Source organism: Hippocampus guttulatus, chromosome 21 (genome assembly GCF_054856545.1).
Source record: "Hippocampus guttulatus isolate MCC_2025c chromosome 21, RoL_Hgut_1.0, whole genome shotgun sequence".
Classification (NCBI taxonomy): Eukaryota; Metazoa; Chordata; class Actinopteri; order Syngnathiformes; family Syngnathidae; genus Hippocampus; species Hippocampus guttulatus.
In genome coordinates, this window is record NC_141281.1 from 3,528,419 (window position 1) to 3,552,974 (window position 24,556).

Sequence of the window (24,556 nt, forward strand, 5' to 3'; positions counted from 1 at the left end):
TTAGCTCGTTTCACCTCTCCTCGGCATTTTTCAAATCATAAACTGCTGATGATCAATGGTCAATGTTTCTGTCTGCAAATACAGTACTTGCGCGTTTGTAGAATGGCCGCTAGAGGGCGCACTTTGTCAGAAATTGAATCTGCGTTCAAACCCGATACTGTAGTGTAGCAATCCCAAAACCCCACTAAATAACGTTAAAGGGAATGTATTGCAGAATGATGACGAAGCCAGTCGTAATGACATGCATACTGACTGGTGATAATCAAACGCACTCGTTAGGCGAAGCAGATTAGAAAATGGATGGATGCATGCCTAAGTGGAATACTATCGCATGCAAGTCGTACACTCGAGAAAATATGTGCTCATGGGATGTACATTAAAGCCCGTAGTTGTTTCCAAAAGGCTGGCATAGTTATGAAATGCTCCTATAAACGGAGTTGTAAAATTTCATCCGTGTGTACCGGGCATGAGGCTGAAAGCAATGGTCCAACAGATTCAGGAGCATTCAAGACATCCACAAACGGGTTGGAACTTTGCCATGCATACGTCACATGACTGTCTTGGATACATGTGATTTAACATTGCATAGCGTTCTTCCCCCCCCCCCCCCCCCCCAAAAAAGGCACTGACGAGAAGCCCAATTCTCTAAACAGCCACATTTTTTTTAAAAAAAGTGTTGCAATGTCACTTACAGGAAATAAACTCAGAATTGTAGCTTTCACTTACACCTATGAGGCAAGAAACTATTCCGGGATATGTTTTCAAAGTTCCACCCTCATGTCTGTGTGCGACTTTGCCAAGCATGTGTATATTTAAGCAATAACCTTAGATTGCATTAGTACACAAATAACTGAACTACTTTGCCAACCATACTTAGACCCCAAAATAAATACATGCTATCGTTGAATTTCGTTTTTTTTAGAAATGTATTTGTGGCATATAAGAGGACCCATCACACAAATGGTATCACCTTTGAATGCTGTAATGAATTCAAAATTGTTGGAACAAATTTGGCAGGCATATGCTGAAAGTACCAAGGTGTCATGATCAGAATTACTTTTAAAGTCCCCAGATTTAAAAGTCACGTGAAACATCTGTGTCATGAATACAATGCAAACTCATCCATCATTATTCAAACAGCTTTATGCTCAGGAGGGTCACAGGCGTGCCGGCGCCTCTCGGAGCTGACTTCGGGCAGTAGGTGGGGTACACCCTGCAGCACTGATTGCCAGCCCATCGCAGGGCATACAAACAACCATTCACACTCACAATCACACCTAAGGGACAATTTTGTGTGTTTCATTAACCTGCCATACAAGTTTTGGGGAATGTGGGAGGAAACCGGAGTACTCGGATGAAAACCCAGGCGGGCACGGGCGGTGAACATGCAAAATCCACACAGAAAAGCCGGAGCCAGAATCGAACCTTGCACTTCTTCACCGTGAGGCTGACGCGCTCATCAGTCGACCATAATGCAAATTGAAAAATGCAGATAAAGTCATTTCAGATTGAATAAACTGTGAAATCCTGTCGGGACACATCTCCACATACTTTAAAAGTGAATCATCTCCCGTAATCTCCCAAAAGAATCTGGCTGTGTGTGGAGCATCAGGAGTGTTTTGTCGGCTGCCACCATGGCAACCATCATATTTGGACCCATGTCTTCATTCATTGCGGACCTGAGAGCCATGGCAAAAACACACACATATTTGTATCATTTTCATGATAGTAATCATATCAGGATTACAACAATATGTGGGTCGGAGCTTTTCATGTTTGTGTAGTGGGAAAAGTAATCTCAAAATTATCTCTTTTTGCTAGTCCGTAAAAATTGCATTTTGCACTGCATGGAAGAAATATAACTTTTTCATGCTAACCGGAATTTAAACACAACTCTTCAAATGAAGTCTGCCACCGCTTGCAGTTAAAGGCTGTTTAAAAAAACGCTAAAAACATAAAATAAAGGGTCTCAACGACATTTTTTTTAAACTCACAATTACTGTCGTGCTGGAGTCATTTCCTGTAGTCTGTCTGACTTCCTCTTCCTGTCTGCTCTTTCTGTCCTGAGCCTGGCCAGCATACAGGATAGCAATTTCATTGGACTGTCATCAGGCAGGGATGTAGTTGCATGGATGTGCAAGGGGGCATGGTTCCTCCACTTTCTAAATCACACACACACACACACTTTGCAGGCATTAAAACAATTACGATTCAACATGTCAGACATTTTAAAGCGCAGAATCAGGTGTGTTTCAGCAGGGATGGATGGAAAATCAGCCCTTGAGGACCGAGTTTGAACACCCCTGGTTTCCTGAGTGTTGGTCCATGTCATAGTGCATAGGCACACATACAGTATGTAAACGATGGGAATTTACATGATGTAAAATCATCTTAAGAGGGTCACTTTCAAAATGAAATACTTAATATGGACTATAATATTTTTTTTAAAATGTACACAGATGGACAAAGACTCATTGGTGGAGACGTAATGAGACAGTGAAAGTGTGGCCAAAATGTCATTGTGCAGTTTTCGAGCCAGTCTTGCTCTCCGACAAACCTTTGATGAGGGGAAGACGACTCACAATTTAAGGGAGTGATATAAGCTTACGTGTGCGGTGTGCTGTGTTGGTCAACTCCGGCACAACACACACTTTAGTGCATTCATAACAGAAATGGACAGTTCGTATGTGCGTGCGTGTTTTAATTCGTGCGTGTTCATCTAAATGTGCTTTTGTAAATTATGTCTGCTTGTTTTAAGTGCACATATTTATATGAAAAGCGCTTTCAAATAAAATGTATTATTATTATGATTATTATTATTATTATAAATGGCGATTGTTTTCCTTGTCGTGCGCAGCGTGCGCCTCTCGCGTTTTAAGAATCTTACTCATTTAAAAAATAATAATAATAATGTCAATGAGCAAATTTGAAGTCACGAGGTCAGAAGGTGGGCAACGTCCCAAACTCGTGGGATGGTCTCGGGAAATTGCACAGAGTGAAAAATGAGATCCAAGTGGCAACTGCAGGAAGTAAATATCACGATACTAGTGTGTGGCGCAGATAGGGCGTGAGGAATTAAAACACACACGAACTGTCCATGCGCGGTGCAGCCACGGGAACCCACTTCTGGAGACTGCGAGGTACACTGACATGTGCGGACCGCATCTCCGACGGAGCAGACAGACGGCCGTGCGAGCAGCATCGCTAACTCCCAAAATAAGCCGCGGTGAATATGAATGAAGAATGACCAATGGTAAGTCGTGAGGACGAGTGCAACTCACCGAGACTCGGGAATCGAAGGCGAAGTGTCAGAGCCGCTTCCGTCCCTCCAGTGCGGCCGCCTGACCCTCTCGAGTCGTTCTCGACAACTGGAATTCCTCGTTTATCACTTCCCATTTGACACTCAGAAGGAAAGTGAAATTAAAAAGAGCATTTTAGGTGGCGCATTTACAGGACCGGCGCCGTTTGAATCATATCGTAACAATCTTATCAGCATGCTAGCCTGCTTTAGTACATTATGACTCATGTCAAAAATGCTGGAGGGGAATATTTTGAAGTGTCTATATTTATTAAGTGCGTGTTTCTCCGCGGAGTGCACTCACTGGCTACGATACACCTGCAGCCCACTAACAGCTGACAAAAAGACAACTCGGAGTTTTTCAGCACTGTATACACAACGGGTTAAATGTGCAAAAATGTCTTTCTTGGCATCCTTGTATGCCTGTCAAGACATCCCGCTACACTTTGCATTACTTGCGCGTCACTCTACTGTGCCTGTGAAAATCGTTTAAAAAAGTGTTTTAGTCAACCTCTTAAATGCATGGCAAGAAACGCAAAACCAAATTCAGGGATTTCCCAAAAAGTTGCATCAAATAGGGAAGACTTTTGACTGACTTGCTAAAAGGATCATCTTCTATCTCCCACAAGCATCTTCTGCGCATTAGTCTCCTGCTTCTTCTGCTTCTACCTGTGGCCTCGAGCTGCAGCAGCCAAAGGTCTCTCGCAGAACTTGGAGAGGATTACATGGGAATCGTGCAAACTAACCTCAACAACGCAGTGAGTAAGAACACACGCACAAGACATTTCAGTACCATCAAAGAGAGTAAAAGTGCAGCGCATCAATCATGCAGACTAAGAAAGCCATCGATTCTTTCCAGCCGCCCCCCCCCCAAAAATGCTCCTTGCGAGTGCTCGCATTTTGAATTTATGAAAGGCATTCTTGTTTTTGTTAAACATCAAAAATACCTCATGTTGCCATTTGTTAAACCAAAATATAATCAAGCTCCACTCCATGTTCTGTATCAGCATGAACCATTGGTGCCAATCACGCATGCGGTTTTGACATCCAGCGTGAAATGGAACATTATTATATCGATGCAATTCATGAGTCAATTAACATGACTGCATTTTCTTTTTTCATAAGAAAGAAAAAATCGTTACCCTGCAGGGAAATGCATCATGCACTGAGGACATACATAGAGTGCAAAACTGTTTGCCAAGAAACAACACGGTGAGTCAGTTGTTGAGTCTTTAGTCCCATTAAAATTCCCATGACTGATTGTGGTTTCATCAAAGCATTGTCATGAACCAAAACGATGACATACCTTGGGGGAGGAGTTATTTCGGGTGCACGGCACTGCCCAACCATAAATTTAGATCATCCGGACTTGGATTTATATTCGTGTTTCAAAGTGCTTTTGTACACGTGTGTTCTGCAGGATTTTGTCGGCATCTTACACAATTTAACCTGCCAGATGGGGAATATAAAAGTTAACCACACACAGCAACTGGCCGCATCTGTCCTCAACTCAATAAAGTGCACGTGCTCTTTGAAACTGGTAAGTCCAGACGGATTTCAATTTCAAAAGTAAATATGGATGGACGGGTGGCTAACACATAAGTGGAATAAAAGAAGTCACCCGTTAGAATTTCATACAACTAGTAGTGCAGTCTGAGCAGGAGGTTGGTTTTCATTGCCGCTTGCTTGTTTCGTAAGAAGCGCACAAAGGAGTCACTCTGAACCGCAAGCGAAAGTTCAAGTTTGAAGAGAAAAAAAATGATAACAGTCCAGTGTAAACATAAAGGAGACATAAAGGAGCATCTTGTGTTTGTCTGTTTTTTTTTTTAGAGTGAAGAACCCAAAGTGCGGCCAAAGAGGAGGAGGACTGCAATGATAAAAAACCACAAGCAGCAGCGAAAACTCAACAGGGGAACCAAAAGACTTTGCAAAGTGAAGGCAATCTTATCAAGCATGAGCGAGTGCTACGAGATGCTGAATTCGCTGTTAGGGAACACTTGATCGCGGCGCCCCGCGTGGTTTACTTTGACACTCGCCAATTCTTACGTACGCCTTGATTGGGTTACGACAGAGGACGCTTCCACTTCATAGAAGCTCCCCTGCCAAGTGCCATTTTCTCTTCCGTGTGGTTCTTTTCGGCTCGTGTAGAGCAACTGACTCTTTCGATATGCTAGCAAGCTACACAGCCGACTCAGTGAGAGGTCCAAAGGTCAAGCAGAGTTGTTTTATGATTCAATATGGCTCCATTTTGAACGCAAGCTAACTTGCTCAGTCAAGTGTGGAAGGGGGGGGGGGGGGTGAAGGGGAAGGTGCTTTCACCATTTGAGCGTTTCCGCGCATCTAATTAAGGCAGTTGTCACTACGTATTCAAACAACCAGATCCCAATCTTCAATGAGCCACGGCAATCATTTTACATTATAAAAATCTCATGGCACATATAAACAACGATACCTTTGTACAAACTAATGAATACATCGTTTTCTGATTCCGAACGCCACCCTTTAGGGGAAATCGCCGGATGAGATGACACGGCAGATCACTCTCTGCGTATGACTGATGCTTTAAAAGCTCATTTTGCCACACATGGCTGAGCGCAAACTCAGACCCGACTCCGTTCAGGGTCAGCACCAAGAAGTTCTCGTGTTGGATGTCTTCATCGCGACGGTAATGCAGCTTGGGCGGTTCAACCGTTCGATTGCCACATGTGTTGGAAGTGCTAAACTTGCCCCTTTGTGCACAAGAAGCCCGCATACACTTTTGATGTATACAACCATTGATACTGAAAATATATTTATAACCAAAACTGTAAAGGTTGTTGTTATCTTCAATGAACACAAACACAGTTGCCTGCTCAATATTTTTTTATTTATTCATGGGGGCCAAATATTGCATGAGGCGCACAGACACTTTTTTTTTTTTGCACACGGATGTCCTTAATCATTTTCGCTTCCATAAGAATTGACCGTCACATCACTTGAGTCAATGTCGTACTAACTATCCTGTGGTCCGACAGCCTAAAAGTAATGCGAGCTGCATATTCTCCAAGTATGCATGTTACATCTGTTTGTTTGTTTATTGAACATAAAACATATATACAGTAATAATTTGACAGAAAATAAGGTAGATAAAAAAAAGTAAAAGGAAAGAAATCAATCTTCATTCAACATAGTTATTATGTTCAAGGGAGTAGGAAGAAGTAAAAAACTTATCTAGTCCTACCCCGTTATGTGTTTATATCTAATAAATCATTTTTATATCAATCAGAAAAGAAAAAAGTAAGAAGAAAGAAGTCTCCATTAAGGCTCATACTTTACCCTTAACCGTGATATTTTTACAACTTTTGGTTTGTATCGGGATTATGTACTTCCACACTCTGACACTCTTGTGTCAATTTTCTCTTGTATTCATAATGGATATTTATATACCTTTCTCTATTTATCAATTTAGTTCTGATTTATCATTATATTTAATGTTTTGAATTTATCATTTTAACTCTGATTGATGTAGGTTGTTTGTACTATTTTTTTGAATTTGTTTTTGAACTCAGCAAGCGATTTACTCATTTTCAGGTCAGTTTCGAGATTATTCCACAGATTAACACCTTTGATAGATACACTTCTTTGCTTGATGTTTGTTCTTGTTTTGAGTTTTTTGAATAAGTTGGTACCTCTTAAATCATAGCTGCTTTCTCGAATTTCGAAAAACTTCTGAATGTTTTGGCAGAGCAGGTTATTGTGTGCTTTGTACATTAATTGGGCGATTTTAAAGTCAACCAGGTCATAAAATTTCATCGTATTTAATTTGATAAATAGTGGATTTGTGGGTTCCGTATATTTTGATCTATTAATAATTCGAATTGCTTTTTTTTGTAGGTTGAGAATAGGGAGTGTGTTTGTTTTGCAGGCATTTCCCCATATTTCCACACAGTAGGTCATATATGGTAATAATAATGAAGCGTATAATGTGTACAAAGATCTCTTATTTAGCACTTCCTTGGTTTTGTAGAGGATCCCTACGGTTTTGGCTATTTTTCTTTTTACGTTATCGATATGTGGCTTACAACATAGTTTTGAGTCGATTACTAATCCGAGAAACTTGGTTTCATACGCTCTTTCTATCTCAATTGAGTTTACCATAATTTTAGCTTGGTGTTTGATTGGTCTTGTGCCAAAAACAATTAACTTCGATTTTTTCAGGTTAAGTGACAATTTATTTCTGTCGAACCAGTTTTTTAATTTGTTTAATTTGTTTTCTACGGTTGTCAGGAGCTGTTTCAGATTTATTCCAGAACAGTAGAAAGTTGTATCATCAGCAAATAGGACACATTTAAATTGTTTTGAGACCTTGCAGATATCATTTATATATAAGATGAATAGTTTTGGACCAAGCACTGACCCCTGAGGAACTCCGTGAGTGATTTTCAGTTGATTCGTTTTTTTATTGTCGAGTTGCACGTACTGATATCTTTTTTCTAAATAACTTTTTATCCATTTGTAAGCTACACCTCTAATGCCATATCTTTCTGACCTTATATACCAGAATTTGGGTTTACGAAGCAGCCAAAATGTGTAAAAAAATAACATTCACCTATGCTTGAAGGTGCCAAGGTTATCACCACTGTGAAAGAGACCAATACTCGTTCACTGTTGATTTAGCCACATTAATAGCATTTTAAATAGTTGCGTTTTGAACCAGTTATGACAAATTAGTATGCCCATCATTTCTGGGGTGTGCTCCACAAACAGAAGATGCAGCGAAAGACATTTACTGGTCAGTATAATCATGAACATGTAACAATAAAGGGAAAACAAACAAATCCAATGCAACTCGGTACAGATGCAACAAAGTCATCCAGTAAAATTGGGCTGGAATAAGAACGGAATAAATAGCTAGTCCAAAAAGGAAAAGGAATGCGTGGGCTTCCATAGAAAGCTACAGTTTGTGTGAAATCTCAGCATTAAAAGTCCAAAAGGTGCTTGGGTCACAGTCTATTTAACAAAAAAAAAAACACCAATTCTTTCCTCAGTGGTTCATCATATTGCACTTACGGGCAGGAACAAATTCTCATCTGATGAAATTGAGAAGTAGCAGTCGTGACCGCCATGCTTGACTGAAGACTGAGCGACAGGGGGAAATGATGCGCATCTCACAGCTGATTCACACCACACTTCATATTTTTCCTGTTTTCCCAAACAGCGCTTCGCCCATTCCTTCACACCGTCACGTTCCAGGAAGTCCTGTCAAACTAATCTTTTAAATGATAATCGAATTTTATTGTACCTGATTGATGACAGTACTGTAATAATATTGCCAGAGAGTTTCTTCGCCCAAGACTTGGCAGCGAGGCTGGCCGAAGATCCGCCACTATCAAGTAATGGCCGGCGTCTGACGCTTGCATACAATCACCACAAGTCTCCGGTGAACCTCGATAAGGGGCTAGATTGGTTGTTTGTCATCTTTTATTTTCTTAATGGCGTTCTGAAAGGTCCGCAAAGTTGCTGTAAATAGCAACAGTCACTAAGGTAATAACACTAGTTAAAGTGATTCTAATCTAACAGTGACAAGCAGATAGATATTAAGCAGGCTGCAATTTTTTGCCATGCGTATTTTGACTGAAGAATGCTGGCGACATTGTGCGGAGGAATCAAGCAGTATGACGCATGTTTGGGAAGTAAATGACGTGACAACATAAATTCTAGGCCCACGCGAGGAGAAAAAAAAAAGTGTAGTATTCTATGAAGACGAAATGGATGTCTCAGATACACATCCGTCTGATGCCACACTCGCAGCAGAATTTTGCAGATTCTATGGGGTACCTGGTCCCACATGAGTGACAAAACTTGCTCTTGATTTCACCATTGCCCACGGTGTGACAACCGTCCACGTCATCCCTGCGGAATTGAACACAATCCACGTTGGAAAAAACTTCCAATTGCTTTGATTATTGAACATCTAATGTCTTCCACTGATGCTGCGATTCTTGCCAAGTGTATTTCAAGGGTTTTTTCAGTCAATAAAAGTACTACTGTATTAAGACTTTGGACACGACTAGTTTTCAAAACGCATTTTCCCATCTGAAATAATGGCATGCCAAATCCTCACCGATACACCATAAAGCAATCATTTGTTTCATTTCAGCTGTGAAGCGGTACATGCTTCTGATTAACACATGGACTATGCAATACATCTTCCAACCACAAGAGGTCAGGAAAGCGAAGCATGAGCTTCCTCCCGAGGAGCTTTTCCTGAGTTGCTGGGGAGTTTGCTCACCTCGTTATGCAAGTGTCTTCTTGTTTCTTCTTGTGGAGCGGTCCTCTTCCGGGCGGAGTGTTTCTCACGGGACCGTACCCAGAGCCCACCACTCGGCTCTTCATTGCCACGCTGAAATACAAGTCGAAGGAAAATAAATGCAAGAGGAAAAACGGATGATTCCGTATTCTCACGCGTCAGTCGGTGCGCACTCACCCAGAAGCGGGGCTCGTCACCCCAGATGTGTTTGTCCTCAGTGAAGCTGCAGAGGGGGCCTTACCGGAAGGGGCTCCTAGAATAGGAAGACCGTGTGACTCAATGTGACGTCTTGTTCTTTCCGAGCTCGTGGCCTCGCGTATCCATCTAACCGGAGGTGCTGAATGTGAAAGTGCTTTCAAACAAATCTTGCTGCGCATGTTACCGGTAGTCTGGGCAAGGCCCACTTTCGCGGGCAGACGAGAGGGGACCGAAGGGATGGTTGACACCGCAGAGTTGACCTTTTTGACAAGTGCGGGTGGCTTGTACTGAGCACAGAGCAGAGTGCAATCAAAAGTTGGAACGCAGAACCAAAGTGAACTGCAACTCCGCCAAGACCGGTGGTGGGGGTTTATTTACTTAGCACCAAAAGTATCATAATTTTCTATCGATGATAAAAGTTCTCTTATCGCTAGGAAATACATTTTAGACAGAAAGCTTTGAATTAAATACCTCTAAATGCATTTTCATGGATCTATGTTTTAAGTCATATTATTTCCAAGATTTCCAGTGACATTTTTCAAAGCCAGGGGACACCCCCGACACATACAGTGGTGCAAAAGTGTTGAAAAATACCTGCGCGCGAGCAGGCATTTTCTTGACATCGCCCAACTTGTTCTTGTTTCCCATTCTGGAAGCCTGATCCCGACAGAACTTAATGTGTCCTTGAGCGGCGGTTTCGTTGAACCTCCGCTGACAATAAGGACACTGGACTAGGTCTGAAGAAGAAATTGAGAGAAAATGTGCATGTCAGTGTTTGGTGGCAACATGAGATTTACAAAGTGTTGTGGCCATGATTTCGCTATTACTTTCAAGGTCCCATGCCAAATCCTTTTTTTTTTCTTTTAACAAAATCTTGGATGCCTTTTAAGCCGGTTCACCATTTGATGTGGGTTGGAAATACCCAAGATGGCCTTTTCAAGCTATTCTAGGTCCGAAACACTTGGCAGATGACACGGTTGGATTTCACCTGATTATTTGTATTATTTATATGTAAATAAGCTTTGCACCGATTGGTAGAAGCCCTAAATCTGCATTTGGGAAAGGTGCTGTATTTAGTGAGCGGCAGCTACTTTCGTTTTTCAAAAAATGAGAAGGAAGTTAAGACACAGACATCATGAGCGGATTTATAGTCCCACTGCTGCCCGAATGGCAAGAAAGGAGCCCGGTCGAAGGCCATCATGGAGTGAATTGAGCTGAACATTGCCAAGACATGGCTCACACTTAACGCAATGCAAAAACAGAGATTTATGGAAACTTTTGAACCAAGGTATGTGCTTTCAAGCCACAAATATTTTGCCTGGATACATGTGAGAACAGCCCGGGGGAGAGCCAGAGGGGGGTGCGCTGTTACACTTACGATTACATAATGGCCAACCAAGCCATGCACATTCATGATTCATTTGACGATTTGTAAACATTGAATAGGATTAAATTGATCTAAATCGGACATCCGATTTGGGTGAGAAAAAAACCCCAACTTTTTAAGTCGCAGTACAAGTTAGTTTCAAATGTGCCGAATCTGACTTACCTGGGTCATATGAAGGAGGAGGAGGCGGGGGCAAAGGTGCGCCTTCTTTCATGGCCCTCATGCTGGCCTTGGATGCCTGGATGGCCGCGATGAAGTCTTCATGTTTCTTGCGCCAGTTGGATGGCTTCTTTGGGGGTTCCGCCTGGCAGGAGGCAACATTCTGAACATCATTCTGTCATTTCAACGGGTACATACCGGATATGTGTGCGAGTTGAACAGCAACACACAGAGCCTCCGAGAACACTGAAGCGGACTCTCGTGGGTTTTAGGCTCAGACACAGTTCTGATTTGATGGCCGCAAAAGCCGATTTTCTCCATGTGTACCCTCAAAGTGATCACCCAAGCCTTCCAAATCGTTCCTGTTTGCATGGGAGCTAATCATACCATTCAAGAAAAGCTGTGTTGTTTGTAGCATAGGAATTTTTAATTCATGCAATTAGAGGCTAGAATGAGTGTAAAGCTGGTAGAGATGGAGGAAGTGGGTCTTAAACACTGTTAGGAAGTAGGCCACAGCTCAGAGGTGGATTGTTATCTAAAACAAAAATAAATAAATCAACTTACTTTGTGAGAAGACGATGAACTTTGGGACTGAAATATAAAGTAGTTGTATTTTTCGTTTTGCAAATGTGGACACCAAGCAAAGGAATGACTTCAATGTTCAAGGGACATTTTACATTAACTTGCAGACATTGATGTGATCACGTCATCAAGACAAAGAGCAAGATGGCACTGCTGGGACCAAAAATGAGCAGCTTAAAAGATGGAGGGGGCCACAATTTTTCATCAGCACAACCAGGGGTGAACAGTGTTATCACAATTCAGAGCTCAAGTGGCTGAGAAAGCCAAAAAAACAAAAGCTGCCAACCATTGGCATGAGGTCATAAACACAAGTGGAAATATCGCATGTTCAGGGATGCTTTGAAAGGCCAGTGGGACTCAAATCTGAAACTTTGGAGTCCAGCCACCACATCATTGTGTGACCTTACCTTTGGTTTTAGGGGTTTGAGGGTTGGGATGTCTGTGCCGGCAGCTCTTTGCCTGCTGGAGTCAAAAACCTTCCTCCGTTTGGACGCAGACTTTTGACAGATTTTGGAATGCTTCTCCTGGAGAAAAAGACAAACCCTTTCCCAGGAACCACACCAAATACCACCTAACTGCAACTCCCATAACAAGTTTGCCATTATTATAATGGCCAGTGTTTCGGAATGTTAGCAGTGATGTTAACTTTACCAGAACTTTAGGGAAGAACATTCTTTTACAGGTGTTACACTGAGATAGATCGCCAACAGGAAGGGCCTCCCCATCTGAAAGTGACATACGGAGTCCAAGTTCAACAACATAATATCAATATTTGTTTTGTTGAGGCATTGTACTGCAAATTTTGAAAAAAAAAACAAAGCTGGCATGCGCAGTCATTGGCATGCATCAACGATGACCAACTTTTGTCGCTGCCTAGCGGTAACAGAATACTCATTTATTCAAGAGCTGCTATCGACAACAACTCCTACCCAGTCATCAAATCTAAGACTCCTATATGTGCCAGCGCTCAATCTCAAAATGACCCTAGTCTTTCATCTTTGAGGACATCACAACCGGCATTCACCCGGCCCACACCCAGTGCCGGAGGCATCAAAACTTTGAAAGGTCGCACAGACCTACTGACAGTGCCTGCTATTAGCTACCAGTATGACCTCCTTAGAGTATATGTTAACATGACTCTGGAGCAGAGAGTTAGATGTAAGCCTTCCAGCCTCATGTGATCAGAGTGCATAAGCAGTTCCTGGATGACAAATGGGTATTGACTGATGAGACGCTCTTCCATTTTGAGATACAATGAGCGTCAGATCAAAGAATCACAGGGGCCCTGATCCCTGCAGGGCATCACGCCCATCTCCAAAATAACCTTTTTTTTTTTACATCGTAATCATTGATTGTGCAGTACATTTAGATCTATCTCAACAACGATGTTGACGTTTGAGATTAACTGTATCTATTTAGAAACAGCGTGGCTGTAAAGAAGCTTGTTTAAATGCGTGTGTCATATGTACAATTAATCGTGAGCACTGATACTAATGACGACCAGCTCCCAAATACAAACACGTCCGTTGCAGTCTTTACCCAACAGCTAGCGTGTACACACCAAACGTTTCATTGCCTGGCAGAGGCGAGAACCCAAACAATAGGAAGTCGCTGACAAAATTCACAATGACTGACCGCCCCAAAATCGCAAACTGAAATTTAACAAGCAAAGCTATATTAAACACCACAATTTAACTTACCATCGAATTCGTCCATCATTACCGTTTCTTTACTTGTGGATGATGTACTTCAGCTGTCCTTACAAACAAGATACTTGTCTTCGCCGATAATGTAAAACAGTTCACCGCTAAACATTTCCTGTTTTGTTAACAGACGCTGGGAGATTATCGCATTTATTTATTTGAACCCCCACGGTCCTCGATTTTTGCTTCTCTTTTCACGTCAACTCCTGCCCACCAGACATCCCACCGATAACCCCAGATCAACCGAAGCCCAAGTAGGGACAAACGTTCGAACAAGTCACGACGCAAGCGTCTCTGCGGCTGATTTTTCACAACAATATCAGCTCTACTTTAGGATTTATGTTTTAAATTAAATCAAATAAACATAAATATCACCAACACTGTAACCCTGAACAACTCAATTGTCCAACAAATGTAAATCAAATAGTGAGCGTGATTTATTATTTAGTGGGAGTTTCTTTGCGTCTCGATAGAATCGGTCAGTGGGGAAGAAGTCTCTTGACTCTAATGTTCTTTGGGCTACCAATGGCAACTGGCTTGTATGATGCTAGCAATATGTCAACATCTCAGGATTCCATTGGTTGTTACTGCGTGGTCCGCGCTCATGTAACATGCTCAAGATGAACCAGCAGATGGAGCATGGGAGGTAACCTCTGCTCCTAAACTGGAATGCGCAGTCTAAATCGACTTTTTTTTCCAGGTACACATATGCAGGATGCTATTATCATTTTGTGTTAGAGTCTCCTGCGCAAACGCCTTTTCTCCAACCTGAACGTATACACAAAGCAAACATTGTGGCAGCTGTTTTGCACCTTGAGCACATATGTGTCTTATGAATGGAGTTACTGACAAGCAGCTGCTTTGAGGGAAGGCTGTGTGGGACTAACAAGAGAATCACTGTTCTCCACTTGACGCACACGTCACATAAACCGATACACGCTGTTCACCATTTGTTTGACAAACGCAACGAGCGTGGTCTTTATTTTGAAACGGCAACCGGAAACACACACGCATCATCCCATCACCACCTTGACGTTGACGCTGGTAAACCTATTTGAGAGTGTGACGAGATTTGCCGAGGTACCGATCCTACACCTGATGTACTTGACCCCACATGCGAATATTTGGACGCCTTTTTAAAGCTTTACAGGTACCGCTTAACAATTCAAATTGCTCATGTGATGCAAAATGACGTGATGTAAACAACGCAAGCTGTGTTTGCAGGTTCAGCGAGGGGCCTTCCACCGCAGACACGCATGTCGGTTTATTATTGCAATCAATGTGCGTGTGGCTTTAACATGCACGCACACGTTCACATGTAATCATTTTGTACTATGCGTATTATTACCTTTCGCCGCACGGCGTGCCAAACAACAGTGTGCATTTCAACGCCTTCTTTCTGTATTTTATGATTGATTTCTAAACGGTAATACCAGTTAACTGACTGCATTTGCGCACTCACTCGGAAAGTAAATGTGGGTCCTTGCCCTGGGAAAGGTGACATATTATCCATTTTGTAAAGTTGTATGATAAAAAATAATACATTTAAAACCACTCTTTCCATATTTATATATATTTAAAGGTGACCACTAATTAATGAGCATTTCTATGTATTTACATTTAAAATCACAGGACATAATTTAAAGGAAAATCTGGGGCAAAAGAATCAAGATCCTTGCTACTAAAAAAATTGATATACATTTGGGTTTGTCAAATGTAAGACCACAATCTATGATTAAAATCTTAAGCATTTTGTTAAGTAAAATGTATTATTAGAATGTGTACTGTAAAAGCACCACTAACCAGAAATTACCCATTTTTTCCCCCCATTTGTATTTTTCCCATTTGATTTATTTATGACAAAAAAAAATGTTCTGATTGCATCAGTTGTTCAAGTTATGGCCAGCTGAGCGCTGCTCCCACATGGGACACACTCACACACTTGGCTAGCAGGCTGTGTCAGGAGTCCAAGCAGGTCTAAATTATGAAAACTTCCAAATGAATATTGCATCGGACTTGAGCGTACCAAACAAGCGCCAGGGATACATCGTTTTCTAAGAGGCCCTGCCCCTGCATCATTGAAGAACTGAGCCTTTCAGAAGCAATACCACAAAGTAAAATAATCCTCTTACTATTCCTCGGTGAACATCTGTGGGGTCTCACCCATGCTGACACCACTGGGAACGTGGCAGCTGCGTGGGTTACGTTGCTCACTCACATGGTGAAAGATGTATCTGAAAATAGATGGGAATGCTCGCACAGTCATTTGAGGCTGCTGTCAGTGGGCCACCAACCTTCAGGGCACAATGCAATTCAATAAGTCCAATGGAGCAGCGTTGCTTTGCATAGGTTAGGTGCCAGTCTCCTGTTAATGAAGACACCGCAGCCCAAGCAGAGAACAGGCTGTGCAGCGTTGAGGAGGAGGCTGGGCGCAAGTGAATGGCACCCAAATCGCCGTGGCAACGCGACTCCAATCACGCTTTATGCTCATTCCAAGTGAACTAGAATTTGAATCTATTCCACCTCGGGCCATAATTTCATCTTCTTGTCATCAGTTCAAGAACACTCCGCTTTCTATTGAAACAAATGCTCCTTTTGGCTCCCTTGTGGGCTGATCTCCAGAGATTGACGGATTAACTCCAAAAAAAGAGACGGCAGGCCTTTGTCAAAGGGATTTTCTAGATACAGAAACCCCACGTCGATATAACATACCTTGTTTTCCCAATTTTTTTTTCGACAAGCGTGTGCAGGCCCTGCGATGGTGAGGCGTGGCAGAGATGACGGATGTGGAGGCGACCTATGAGGACTTCATCGCCTCTCGACGGTCCGGCCGCCGGAACGCCATCCACGATATCCCAGCAGCCTCCGGGGGGCCGGGACCTGCGGATCTTTCGGCGAGCCTGGCGCAGCTCAACATCAACAAACCTGGTAAGAGTGAGTGAACACAACGGCTGCCCGGCCACAACATTGTAAACATAATGCACAGTTTTGATTGGCACTTTAAGAGACATGAGCTGAATGATGCAGCATCACCACTGTCGGGTGGAAACCTTCCAGATCCAAATTTCATATTTTTTCACAAATGTACAGTATACTATGAGTCAGTCCCCACATGCGTCTGCTATTTTTACTAATAATCAACCAAACTAAAATGTCTGAAATGGCTTAAGGGCAAATCTCTGAACATTATTGGACACTATAAAGTCACATAACTCCACCTTCTCGTCACTTTGCGGCATTCATATCTCGTTCTGATCAAAGGACAGAGATGCGTGTACCTGTCCAGTGTTCTTACATCACAGTAAGTTCCATTTCCTGTTTGATTATTTTCATCACAAAAAGCAGGAAAAAAATAAAACAAACACAAAAGTGGAGCTAAGCTAATGTCGCTAAGGCTACTATTAAACACAAACGTGTACACCCGTGAATGCCGAGAAAATCAATCCAAGTAAGAGTCTTTAATGGAAAGTCGAAGTCTTCTATGGAACGGGCCAAAGTCCACACAAGGATTTGCGCGCATGGATAAAAATGCAATAAAGTACCGGGTAGCTGTGTCATAAATCAAAGTCCTTCAACTCTCGAGTCCAGAAGTGAACACAACCATTCACATCGCCACCGAAGGCCAATGAACTTAACATGCACGTTTTTGTCATGTGGAAGGAAGCTGGAGTACTCGGCAAATACCCACGCACGCAACGGGAGAACATGCAAACATCACACGGGAGGCCATAGAGGAACATCAATTAAACCAATTTCCTATTCATAATCAAAACCACAACACAAGCAATCACGGGAAATAAGACCTTCAAAATAAAATGGCACACTGCAGATTCTGCAGGCCTTGCAAGAGACTGACTTGTCAATTTGCTTCTCTGTCCTCCAGCTGATGAAGGTGAAGAAGACTCTGACAAGGCGAAGTCTTCGCCAACAAAAGATGATAGCCAATGAGGAGGCAGCTCGTCAAGTTTCTCAACTCAAATGGTGCCCGTGAGCAAGTTGTGCTTTCTGGTGATAGAGACATAAAACCTTTTCCCACTCACTCGCTGCCATAAAGCGTGTTATCGTTTTGCATTCAGGCGTGTTCCAATTTCCTTAAAAGGCCCCATTCCCAAGCTCAACTTTCCTTGAGAGGCCAAAGTGAAGAAACATGGTCAGTGGTCCTGAAAGGAAAGGCGAGCAGGGTCTGGGGCCATTAAAGGTTACCGGGGAAGGCCTCAATGTCCATTCGGGACTCAAACATCCTGTCCTTGTGGAAGCACGACACCACCGCACCTTTGAGGATTCCGGGGTTGTGTTTGGACATCACCATGTTGTCCCTCTGGTGTTCTTTTGGAGAAACCCCACACCTGGTATTAAGGTGTGTCAGATAGCCGGAAGATGGTACTGTTGTTGTGTTTAGCCTGGTTCCAACTGAAGGAAATAACGCACAGGAAACTGGATCCTTCTTCAATCCTTCTTCAACCCCTTCTGTTCTTGAATGCACTTTGCACTCTTGTCATGCTCATTTCCTTCCTTCCTTGAGTGCACCTCTTCAGATCCATTTTTTGGCCAAAGTGCTCGATCGATTCCAGCTCCCAATTTATAATTCAATTCCTAGTCTTCGATAGAACCTAATGGTTCCACTGTCCCAAAAGTGTGCCATAGTTCTGCTAAATCTGGATAAATCCAAAGTGATGTTGATTGACATTTACTGATCTGTGTGTGTGTGCGCGAGTGCGCGTCTTCAAATATGATACGATGGTTAAAATGATGTGAAATACGGACTGCGCTCACCTTTAGTAGTGTGCTATTGTACATCATCGGCACATGTTCTATCCAGAGTTTGTTTTCGAGATTTTTCAGTTTGTCAGCCCAAGTAACTGCCCAGGGATGTGCTTTTCGATTCAGTCTCCATAAAATGTTTACCAAAACACAGTGCGCACACTTTTCTGTGTCAAATTAAAGATACTGGCATTGTTGCTAATATTCTAAGGAAATCTATAGTTGTTTTTTTTTAATATTCAATCTCAATTCAATAGCATGAAGATGTGAACACTAGTTGACATGCGGGTTCCACTTAACATGTTGTTATTGTCGTACGGTTTAACTAAAATTGTGGGAATATTTTGTATAGTTTGGATGAGCAAATAAAACTGATTGAAATAATAAAGTTGACTCTTTTTTAAAAATATTGACATACACATAAGTGAGCGGATAAGTTCACTTAAATCAACAGTGGGGTTTTTTCCCTTTCATTCCACATTTTAGTTTTTTGAGCCTCAAGGACCCCAGAAATTATGCAAGGACTGACACTTACTGTGTTAGTTTGGATATAAAACAGATTCGTGACCCCTCCCCCTTCTCTCCATCGTATTGTTTGTTCACTGTCGACTTGACTACCGGGGATGTCGCAATAAATTGGAACCCTGCCGGACCTCTTCAGCCTATGATACATTTGAAATGCTGGAAGAAAGGAAAAAAACTCTGCATTTTTAGTTGTTGAAGTTTATTTTGATAACTGGGAAACAATTTCCCAGTTGACTCTTGTTCCAACCTGAGGATTCTCTTACCATGTAAGAAGCGCATCAACATGATATAAAACATGTTGCATCAGTTATTTTGAACTCGAATCTCTTCGCTTCAAGTCTACTAAGGCTCAAACGGTTGTTCAAAAAAAAACAAACCGGTGAATGAAATCATCCATTCATCTTGCATACTCCCTACCCTCACGAGGGTCACAAGTGTGCTGGAGCCTCTCCCAGCTGACCTCGGGTGGGAGGCACACAACCATTCGGAGAGAGTCAAATGTGAGAGGAAGCTGGAGGAAATGAAGAGAACCCACACGGGCACGGCGTCGACATGTAAACTCCACACAAGAGAGCCAAAGCCCAGAATGGGACCACCAACCTCAGAACTGAGAGGCAGATGCGCTAACCGCTGTGGCCTCTTCACGCCACCGTCTTGTGGCTAATGTCCAAGTGTCAGAACTTTAACCAGACCATCTACTTCCTGAAGCGCTTGAAGAGCGGATGGATGCCCTTTCCGAGAGAAGACGATTTGCTTTTACTCTGGTATTCCATATAGACGGTGTCATCGGCACCAGACATGGAGCTCATGGTCCCCGTTCGCCTTGAAAACTGTTAGGGAAGAAGAAAGGAAAGAGAAATGCCAAGGCGGCAGAATGATGCGGCGATGCGAAAGCTTGACCATGTACGTGAGGCTTTCGCGGCACCCACCTGTGGTTTTGTGCCCACCTCCCCTGCCACCGTTTCCTCCTCGGCATCCATATCGGAGGCAGCCAGGACCTTTTGGAGGAGCTGCTGTTGCTCTTCTCTGGTGGAGAACATCAGGTCTTCTTCCTCCATTCCTGCCAACTGCGTGATCACCTAGGAACCGTACATGGCTTTGAGATGTTAAATGGCCATTTGACATGACATTTGGCTGTGGGCTGGGGCTTATCCTACCCCGCACCCTTTCGTTACCAAGCTGTCGCTCGGTAATGAGATCCAAAGTCAAAGTACCACTGTGTACAAAAAAGACAGCGTCCATGTGTGGAACAGTTCAAATCTACCTTGAAGCTGTAGCCCTGGTCCACTAGAAACCTCTGCCTCTTGGTGGAGTACGCCATCTCCTGGGTGTCCTGAGACACCAGCGAATAAAAGAATGCATTGTATTCCTCGGCAACCATTCCTAAGAAGGAACACGGGCGATGTGAGAGTGGACATGTGTGCATAGAAGACCATATACCGTGACAACACGAAAGAAACAAACCTTTCTTGGCTCTAAGGACACGACCGAGTCTCTGGGCCTCCTGCCTCCGTGACCCACCATGAGAGGAGATTTGGATCAGAACATTGGCCTCTGGCAAGTCAAATGAGGTGTCTCCAACCTGTTGGATGGTCAAGATATACGGTACTAAAAGTAACTAGTGCAAAATCATTTATTTTTGGGAATAAAACGAGAAAATGTTTAAGCGTAAAAAAATTTGAAGACAAATCAAATCACTGCAATTGTCTGAGTTCCTTTTGGGCCAAACAAAATTGATAAAATTGGTTGTTTGTTTTGTTTTTTTTAAGTGCAAATTTGTCCATTCAAGTATGGTTTCCTTGCATTAACAAACTCCTTGCATTGGAGTTTGCTCGATACTTTCTACTAAATTACATTTCTACTGTAGTAACATTTAAATAGATCTCTCAAGTGCAAATTTTGAATGCAAATATGCTCACTATATTAGGCATAAAATTTCCCACACAGGCGCGCGCACCCACACAATAATGGTGTTTTTACCAATAATCCCAATTTTGTAATCGTTGCGTGTAATAGTCGTAATCGGAATTGAATGTCAATGACTTGCACAGCTTGACAAAAACCCATTCTCACTTTGTTACCTTGGAGATAAAAATGGTGTTGATCTTGGGATTGTGTTTGAAGTTCTGCAAGATCTGCATACGTTCCCCTTGGGAGGTGGGGCCGTAGATGTAGGGCCTTGAGCAGACAATTAAAGGGAAATGTACTCGTGAAATACTGTATTTAAAATAAAATAAAAAGATATTTGGGGTGAAAATACATACTTGTTCAGGCGGATTGCGTATTCTTTCAAGGCAAAGACATTATCGGCAAAGACAATAATCTTGTCATTGCGCCGCTCATGAAAGCGAATGAGGAACTGGCACGCCCGGAACTTATTGGGATTCATGGTATAAAGCAAGATGCGCTTCTTAGTTTTGATGGCCACGTACTCTCTGTAAAACTCTGGGGACATCGGACACCACACCTGCAACATAGACATTCACGTTTAGAGCAAAGTGCCCACAATCGAGAACCCCCTCAGATGCGCTTTAGCTCGTTCACCTCGGCGCACTGGACTTTGGCGATGTAGCCGTTGCTCTGCAACTCCATCCAGTTGGCTTCATAAAGCTTTGGCCCAATGAGGAAGTTGAGGTCCACAATCTTGTCATCTTCCCGAACTAAAGTCGCAGTGAGGCCCAATTTGCAATGCGCCTGGACGATGGTCAGCACACTCCGAAACATTTTGGCTGCAAAGAGCAACATGGTATCAGCAGAGGATCTCACAACATTTCTTTGGCAAGGCAACAGGATGTGTGATCGGGATAAACCTTACCGGGAATGGTGTGTACCTCATCGAGAATAATGAGACCCCATTCTTGGCTTTTCATCCACTCCATGACCCTCTCGGCCTCCCAGGAGCGCTTGGTGCTGTGGCCCAGCATGGAGTAGGTGCTGATGGCCACTGAGCAACCGATGGGCTTGTCCTTGGCATCGGAGGTGAAGCGGCAGATCTGGGAGTCATCGATAGTGGACCACATCTTGAACTGGGCCTTCCATTGCTCCACGGACACCGAGGAGTTACCCAACACCAGGCAGCGTTTGCGTACCGTGCACGCTGCTGTCACACCAACTAGAGATTTGCCCGCGCCTGGAAAGCGGGACACGGACAGAACTTTGTGACCAGTTAGTCGATGCAAGTCAGCTTGCATTGAGAAACATTTTAGATGTCTTGTTTTACAGTTAAAAAATACTGGCCAACAATAAATCAGCATTCTCACCGCAGGGCAGCACAATGACTCCGGAACGAGCGCGTCCATTGCCAAACATCTTGCGCAGACTTTTTTCCTGGTACGGTCGGAGCACGGCCGTCGGCTTCAGGTCTATGTTGATATCCGGGTTGACGGTATCATTCCGAAAGTCATACTCGGCGAGGAGCGGGTATTCCAGCTCAATGCAGCGCTTTTGTAGCGCCTCAATCATCTCCTACACAAAACCACGACGTTCAGGTCAAGTTGAAAAGTCACAAAAGAGGTTGCACACTGAGCGTACATCACCAATGTACGTACACCGCACCTGTTGAATCTCAAAAGACACGGTCTGAGTCTCTTCCTCCTCCTCTTCCTCCTTGTCCATCTGCTCATAGTAGCTGAAGATGTCTTCTGGGACCTGTTGCTCTGACGTTTGACCATCAGTGGGCTGCTGTGAGGTGGAAGCACCCCCTTTGTCCTCAACAGTCTTGGAGATCTGTTGAAAAAAAAAATACATTATCGATTTGTTTTCTTCGTGAGTGCAGTTGGACATTTAGATACAGCAGTTGAAAAAAATATCGGATGTGAAAATGGATGAATCTTGGTTCCCGCCATCAGTTGTTTTTACACTGACCGAGTTAAATTAAAGAGTTTTGGACAGAAGGTCGTAATAGCGGGCATACCGCTGACTTGCTGCGGATGACCTCTGTAATGAGCTCGCCGTCTGTCCCATCGGGAGCACAGAGCCGACATTTCCGGATCTTGTCGTCCTGCAGCAGACGCTGGATCACATCAGGGAATGTGCTCTCAACAAAATACCTGAACAGACGTGCAGGTAAAAAGTGAAATAAAGAGCAACCAAAACAATAAAATGGAATCATTGGAATCCTTTGGAAGTGGCTCGAACCTATTATGCTTGAGCACCAGCTTGACTTTGCCATAGCTCACAGTGCAGAGCTGGGGAAAAAGAAATGTCAAATAATACCATACAAAAAAAAGGCACACTGAAGACATCATCATCTCACTGTTTGACTTGAAGGTGAACAACCCCTTAAGAAGCTGTTAAATATTTGTTACTTGAAGGTAGTTAATGTGACCTCAATACCATTCCTTAGCCCGTTAATGCCTTTTTGCATTCTGCTCTAAGTTAGCATTACATCATGTCTAATTCCCTCTATGCGTTTGTCTATCTGTGTTTAGATTTTTAAAATAAACTTCAAGTGGAATGCCGTGCACAGCTTGAAGCAAGGTTGGTCTCGAGTGTAATATCAAAACATTTGTAAAGGTCCGAGTACCAGTACTGTCCTCCTGAGATCAATATCGGCGCACCGGTAATTCATACCTTAATAAATTGCACAATTCCATCAGGCACGGAGGTCTTGCTGAGTTTCTGCAAATACTCCACTATGTCAGAGGTCTGCAGCCCCACACTGACGGCAGCATACAGTGAATATGCTGTTAGCTTGTACTCGTGAATGTGGTTGGGCCTGCACACCGGCTCCGCAATGGCCACCAAGAAATCCTGTGCATACTTATAAACTGGTGAAAACGCTTCGAGAAAGATGTGTCCATCTGGAGCCTGCAGGGGGCAAAATAAACTACAAATGAATGAGAGCAATGAAGAACCTTGAATTAATTCTGAAAGGCGATCTTACCACCCAGAGGGGTCGTGAGGAGTGGTCATTCTTCAGAAGCATCTGAACACGATAGTCTTTGGCTCCATATTCGTCCAGTTTGGTGCTGGATTCATCCACTTGCTTCCCCGCAGCAGCAGGTATGGCATCCTGCGACTTGCCACTCACCACGTCTTCATCATCTTCCTCCTCCTCATAGAAACGCTTTTTGGATTTCTTCTCTGTAGACCGTAACATGTTTGTTGACAGATGACAACACACAATAGTCCCAAGGCTCGAAGTATACGCTGTGTAAATTCAGACATTCACAAACCAAATGCAGTGTAGTGGGAACACGTGATCAATAGTGTCAGCATACGAGACAAAGTAAACTAGAGGTATTAAACTGCAGTATCAATGTTGACAATATCCACGTCGATGGCAGCATTTTATAAAACGGTACACAAAAGACGTGCACAACGCATTTTAAAGGTCGCATCCTTTTCTCGAGCCTGAGATATCGTGTCTAATTAGCAGGCGGAAACATAATTCATGAACTCACCCCGATCCCCTTTATCCCTTTTCCCCATTATAGCCGCCGCTTCCAAGTCTTTCTGACAATGAATCGTTGTCGGCAGAACAGCGAAGTCGATAACGTACAGTTACTGTCGTAGCTTTCGAGCCACCATGGCCAATTGGGGAAAACACATTTTCTTATTTGATGTCAATAGCGGTTGGCAATCCCGGTAAGGTACACTATCGCCACCTACCGGAGTGGAGTGTGCGAATGATTTTTTTTTAATGTTTGTTC

The 24,556-nt window shown here is 43.1% G+C and overlaps 4 protein-coding genes and 1 long non-coding RNA gene across 10 annotated transcripts; 2 read left to right on the forward strand and 3 right to left on the reverse strand.

The window, feature by feature from the left end:
* Positions 1-966: 966 nt before the first annotated feature.
* On the reverse strand, positions 967-3,399 carry LOC147186740 (uncharacterized). The gene is made up of 3 exons (XR_015098958.1): positions 3,282-3,399; positions 1,995-2,162; positions 967-1,679 (listed from the first exon to the last, which is right to left on the reverse strand). It is a non-coding gene; the product is annotated as an uncharacterized LOC147186740 (long non-coding RNA).
* On the forward strand, positions 3,020-5,597 carry LOC147186741 (uncharacterized). The gene is made up of 5 exons (XM_086101541.1): positions 3,020-3,253; positions 3,928-4,056; positions 4,424-4,510; positions 4,719-4,838; positions 5,129-5,597. The coding sequence occupies exons 1-5, from the start codon at positions 3,251-3,253 to the stop codon at positions 5,297-5,299; spliced, it is 510 nt and encodes a 169-aa protein (XP_085957667.1). The 5' UTR covers positions 3,020-3,250; the 3' UTR covers positions 5,300-5,597.
* A 545-nt stretch (positions 5,598-6,142) lies between these two features.
* zc2hc1a (zinc finger, C2HC-type containing 1A) lies at positions 6,143-13,827 on the reverse strand. 2 transcript variants are annotated; one of them, XM_086101538.1, is made up of 10 exons: positions 13,614-13,827; positions 12,565-12,638; positions 12,321-12,437; positions 11,896-11,922; positions 11,335-11,476; positions 10,380-10,522; positions 9,970-10,072; positions 9,765-9,840; positions 9,570-9,680; positions 6,143-9,190 (listed from the first exon to the last, which is right to left on the reverse strand). In XM_086101538.1, the coding sequence occupies exons 1-10, from the start codon at positions 13,630-13,632 to the stop codon at positions 9,055-9,057; spliced, it is 948 nt and encodes a 315-aa protein (XP_085957664.1). In that variant the 5' UTR covers positions 13,633-13,827; the 3' UTR covers positions 6,143-9,054. The 2 variants fall into 2 exon arrangements, with proteins under 2 accessions (XP_085957664.1, XP_085957665.1); XM_086101539.1 differs by lacking the exon at positions 11,896-11,922.
* Positions 13,828-16,393: 2,566 nt separating this feature from the next.
* pkia (cAMP-dependent protein kinase inhibitor alpha) lies at positions 16,394-18,765 on the forward strand. The gene is made up of 2 exons (XM_086101542.1): positions 16,394-16,544; positions 17,500-18,765. The coding sequence occupies exons 1-2, from the start codon at positions 16,394-16,396 to the stop codon at positions 17,562-17,564; spliced, it is 216 nt and encodes a 71-aa protein (XP_085957668.1). The 3' UTR covers positions 17,565-18,765.
* ercc3 (excision repair cross-complementation group 3) lies at positions 18,743-24,446 on the reverse strand. 5 transcript variants are annotated; one of them, XR_015098957.1, is made up of 16 exons: positions 24,308-24,446; positions 23,788-23,987; positions 23,475-23,711; positions 23,040-23,089; positions 22,816-22,951; positions 22,458-22,628; positions 22,163-22,367; positions 21,718-22,032; positions 21,447-21,631; positions 21,167-21,369; positions 20,984-21,080; positions 20,367-20,484; positions 20,167-20,285; positions 19,832-19,981; positions 19,503-19,732; positions 18,743-19,413 (listed from the first exon to the last, which is right to left on the reverse strand). XR_015098957.1 is itself a non-coding variant. In XM_086101535.1 (15 exons), exons 1-15 carry the CDS (start codon positions 24,333-24,335, stop codon positions 19,686-19,688), a joined length of 2,211 nt encoding a protein of 736 aa, XP_085957661.1. In that variant the 5' UTR covers positions 24,336-24,446; the 3' UTR covers positions 18,743-19,685. The 5 variants fall into 5 exon arrangements, 4 of the variants coding, with proteins under 4 accessions (XP_085957661.1, XP_085957660.1, XP_085957663.1 ...); XM_086101535.1 differs by having other exon boundaries at positions 18,743-19,732; positions 20,167-20,235; XM_086101534.1 differs by having other exon boundaries at positions 18,743-19,732.
* Between the last annotated feature and the right edge of the window lie 110 nt (positions 24,447-24,556).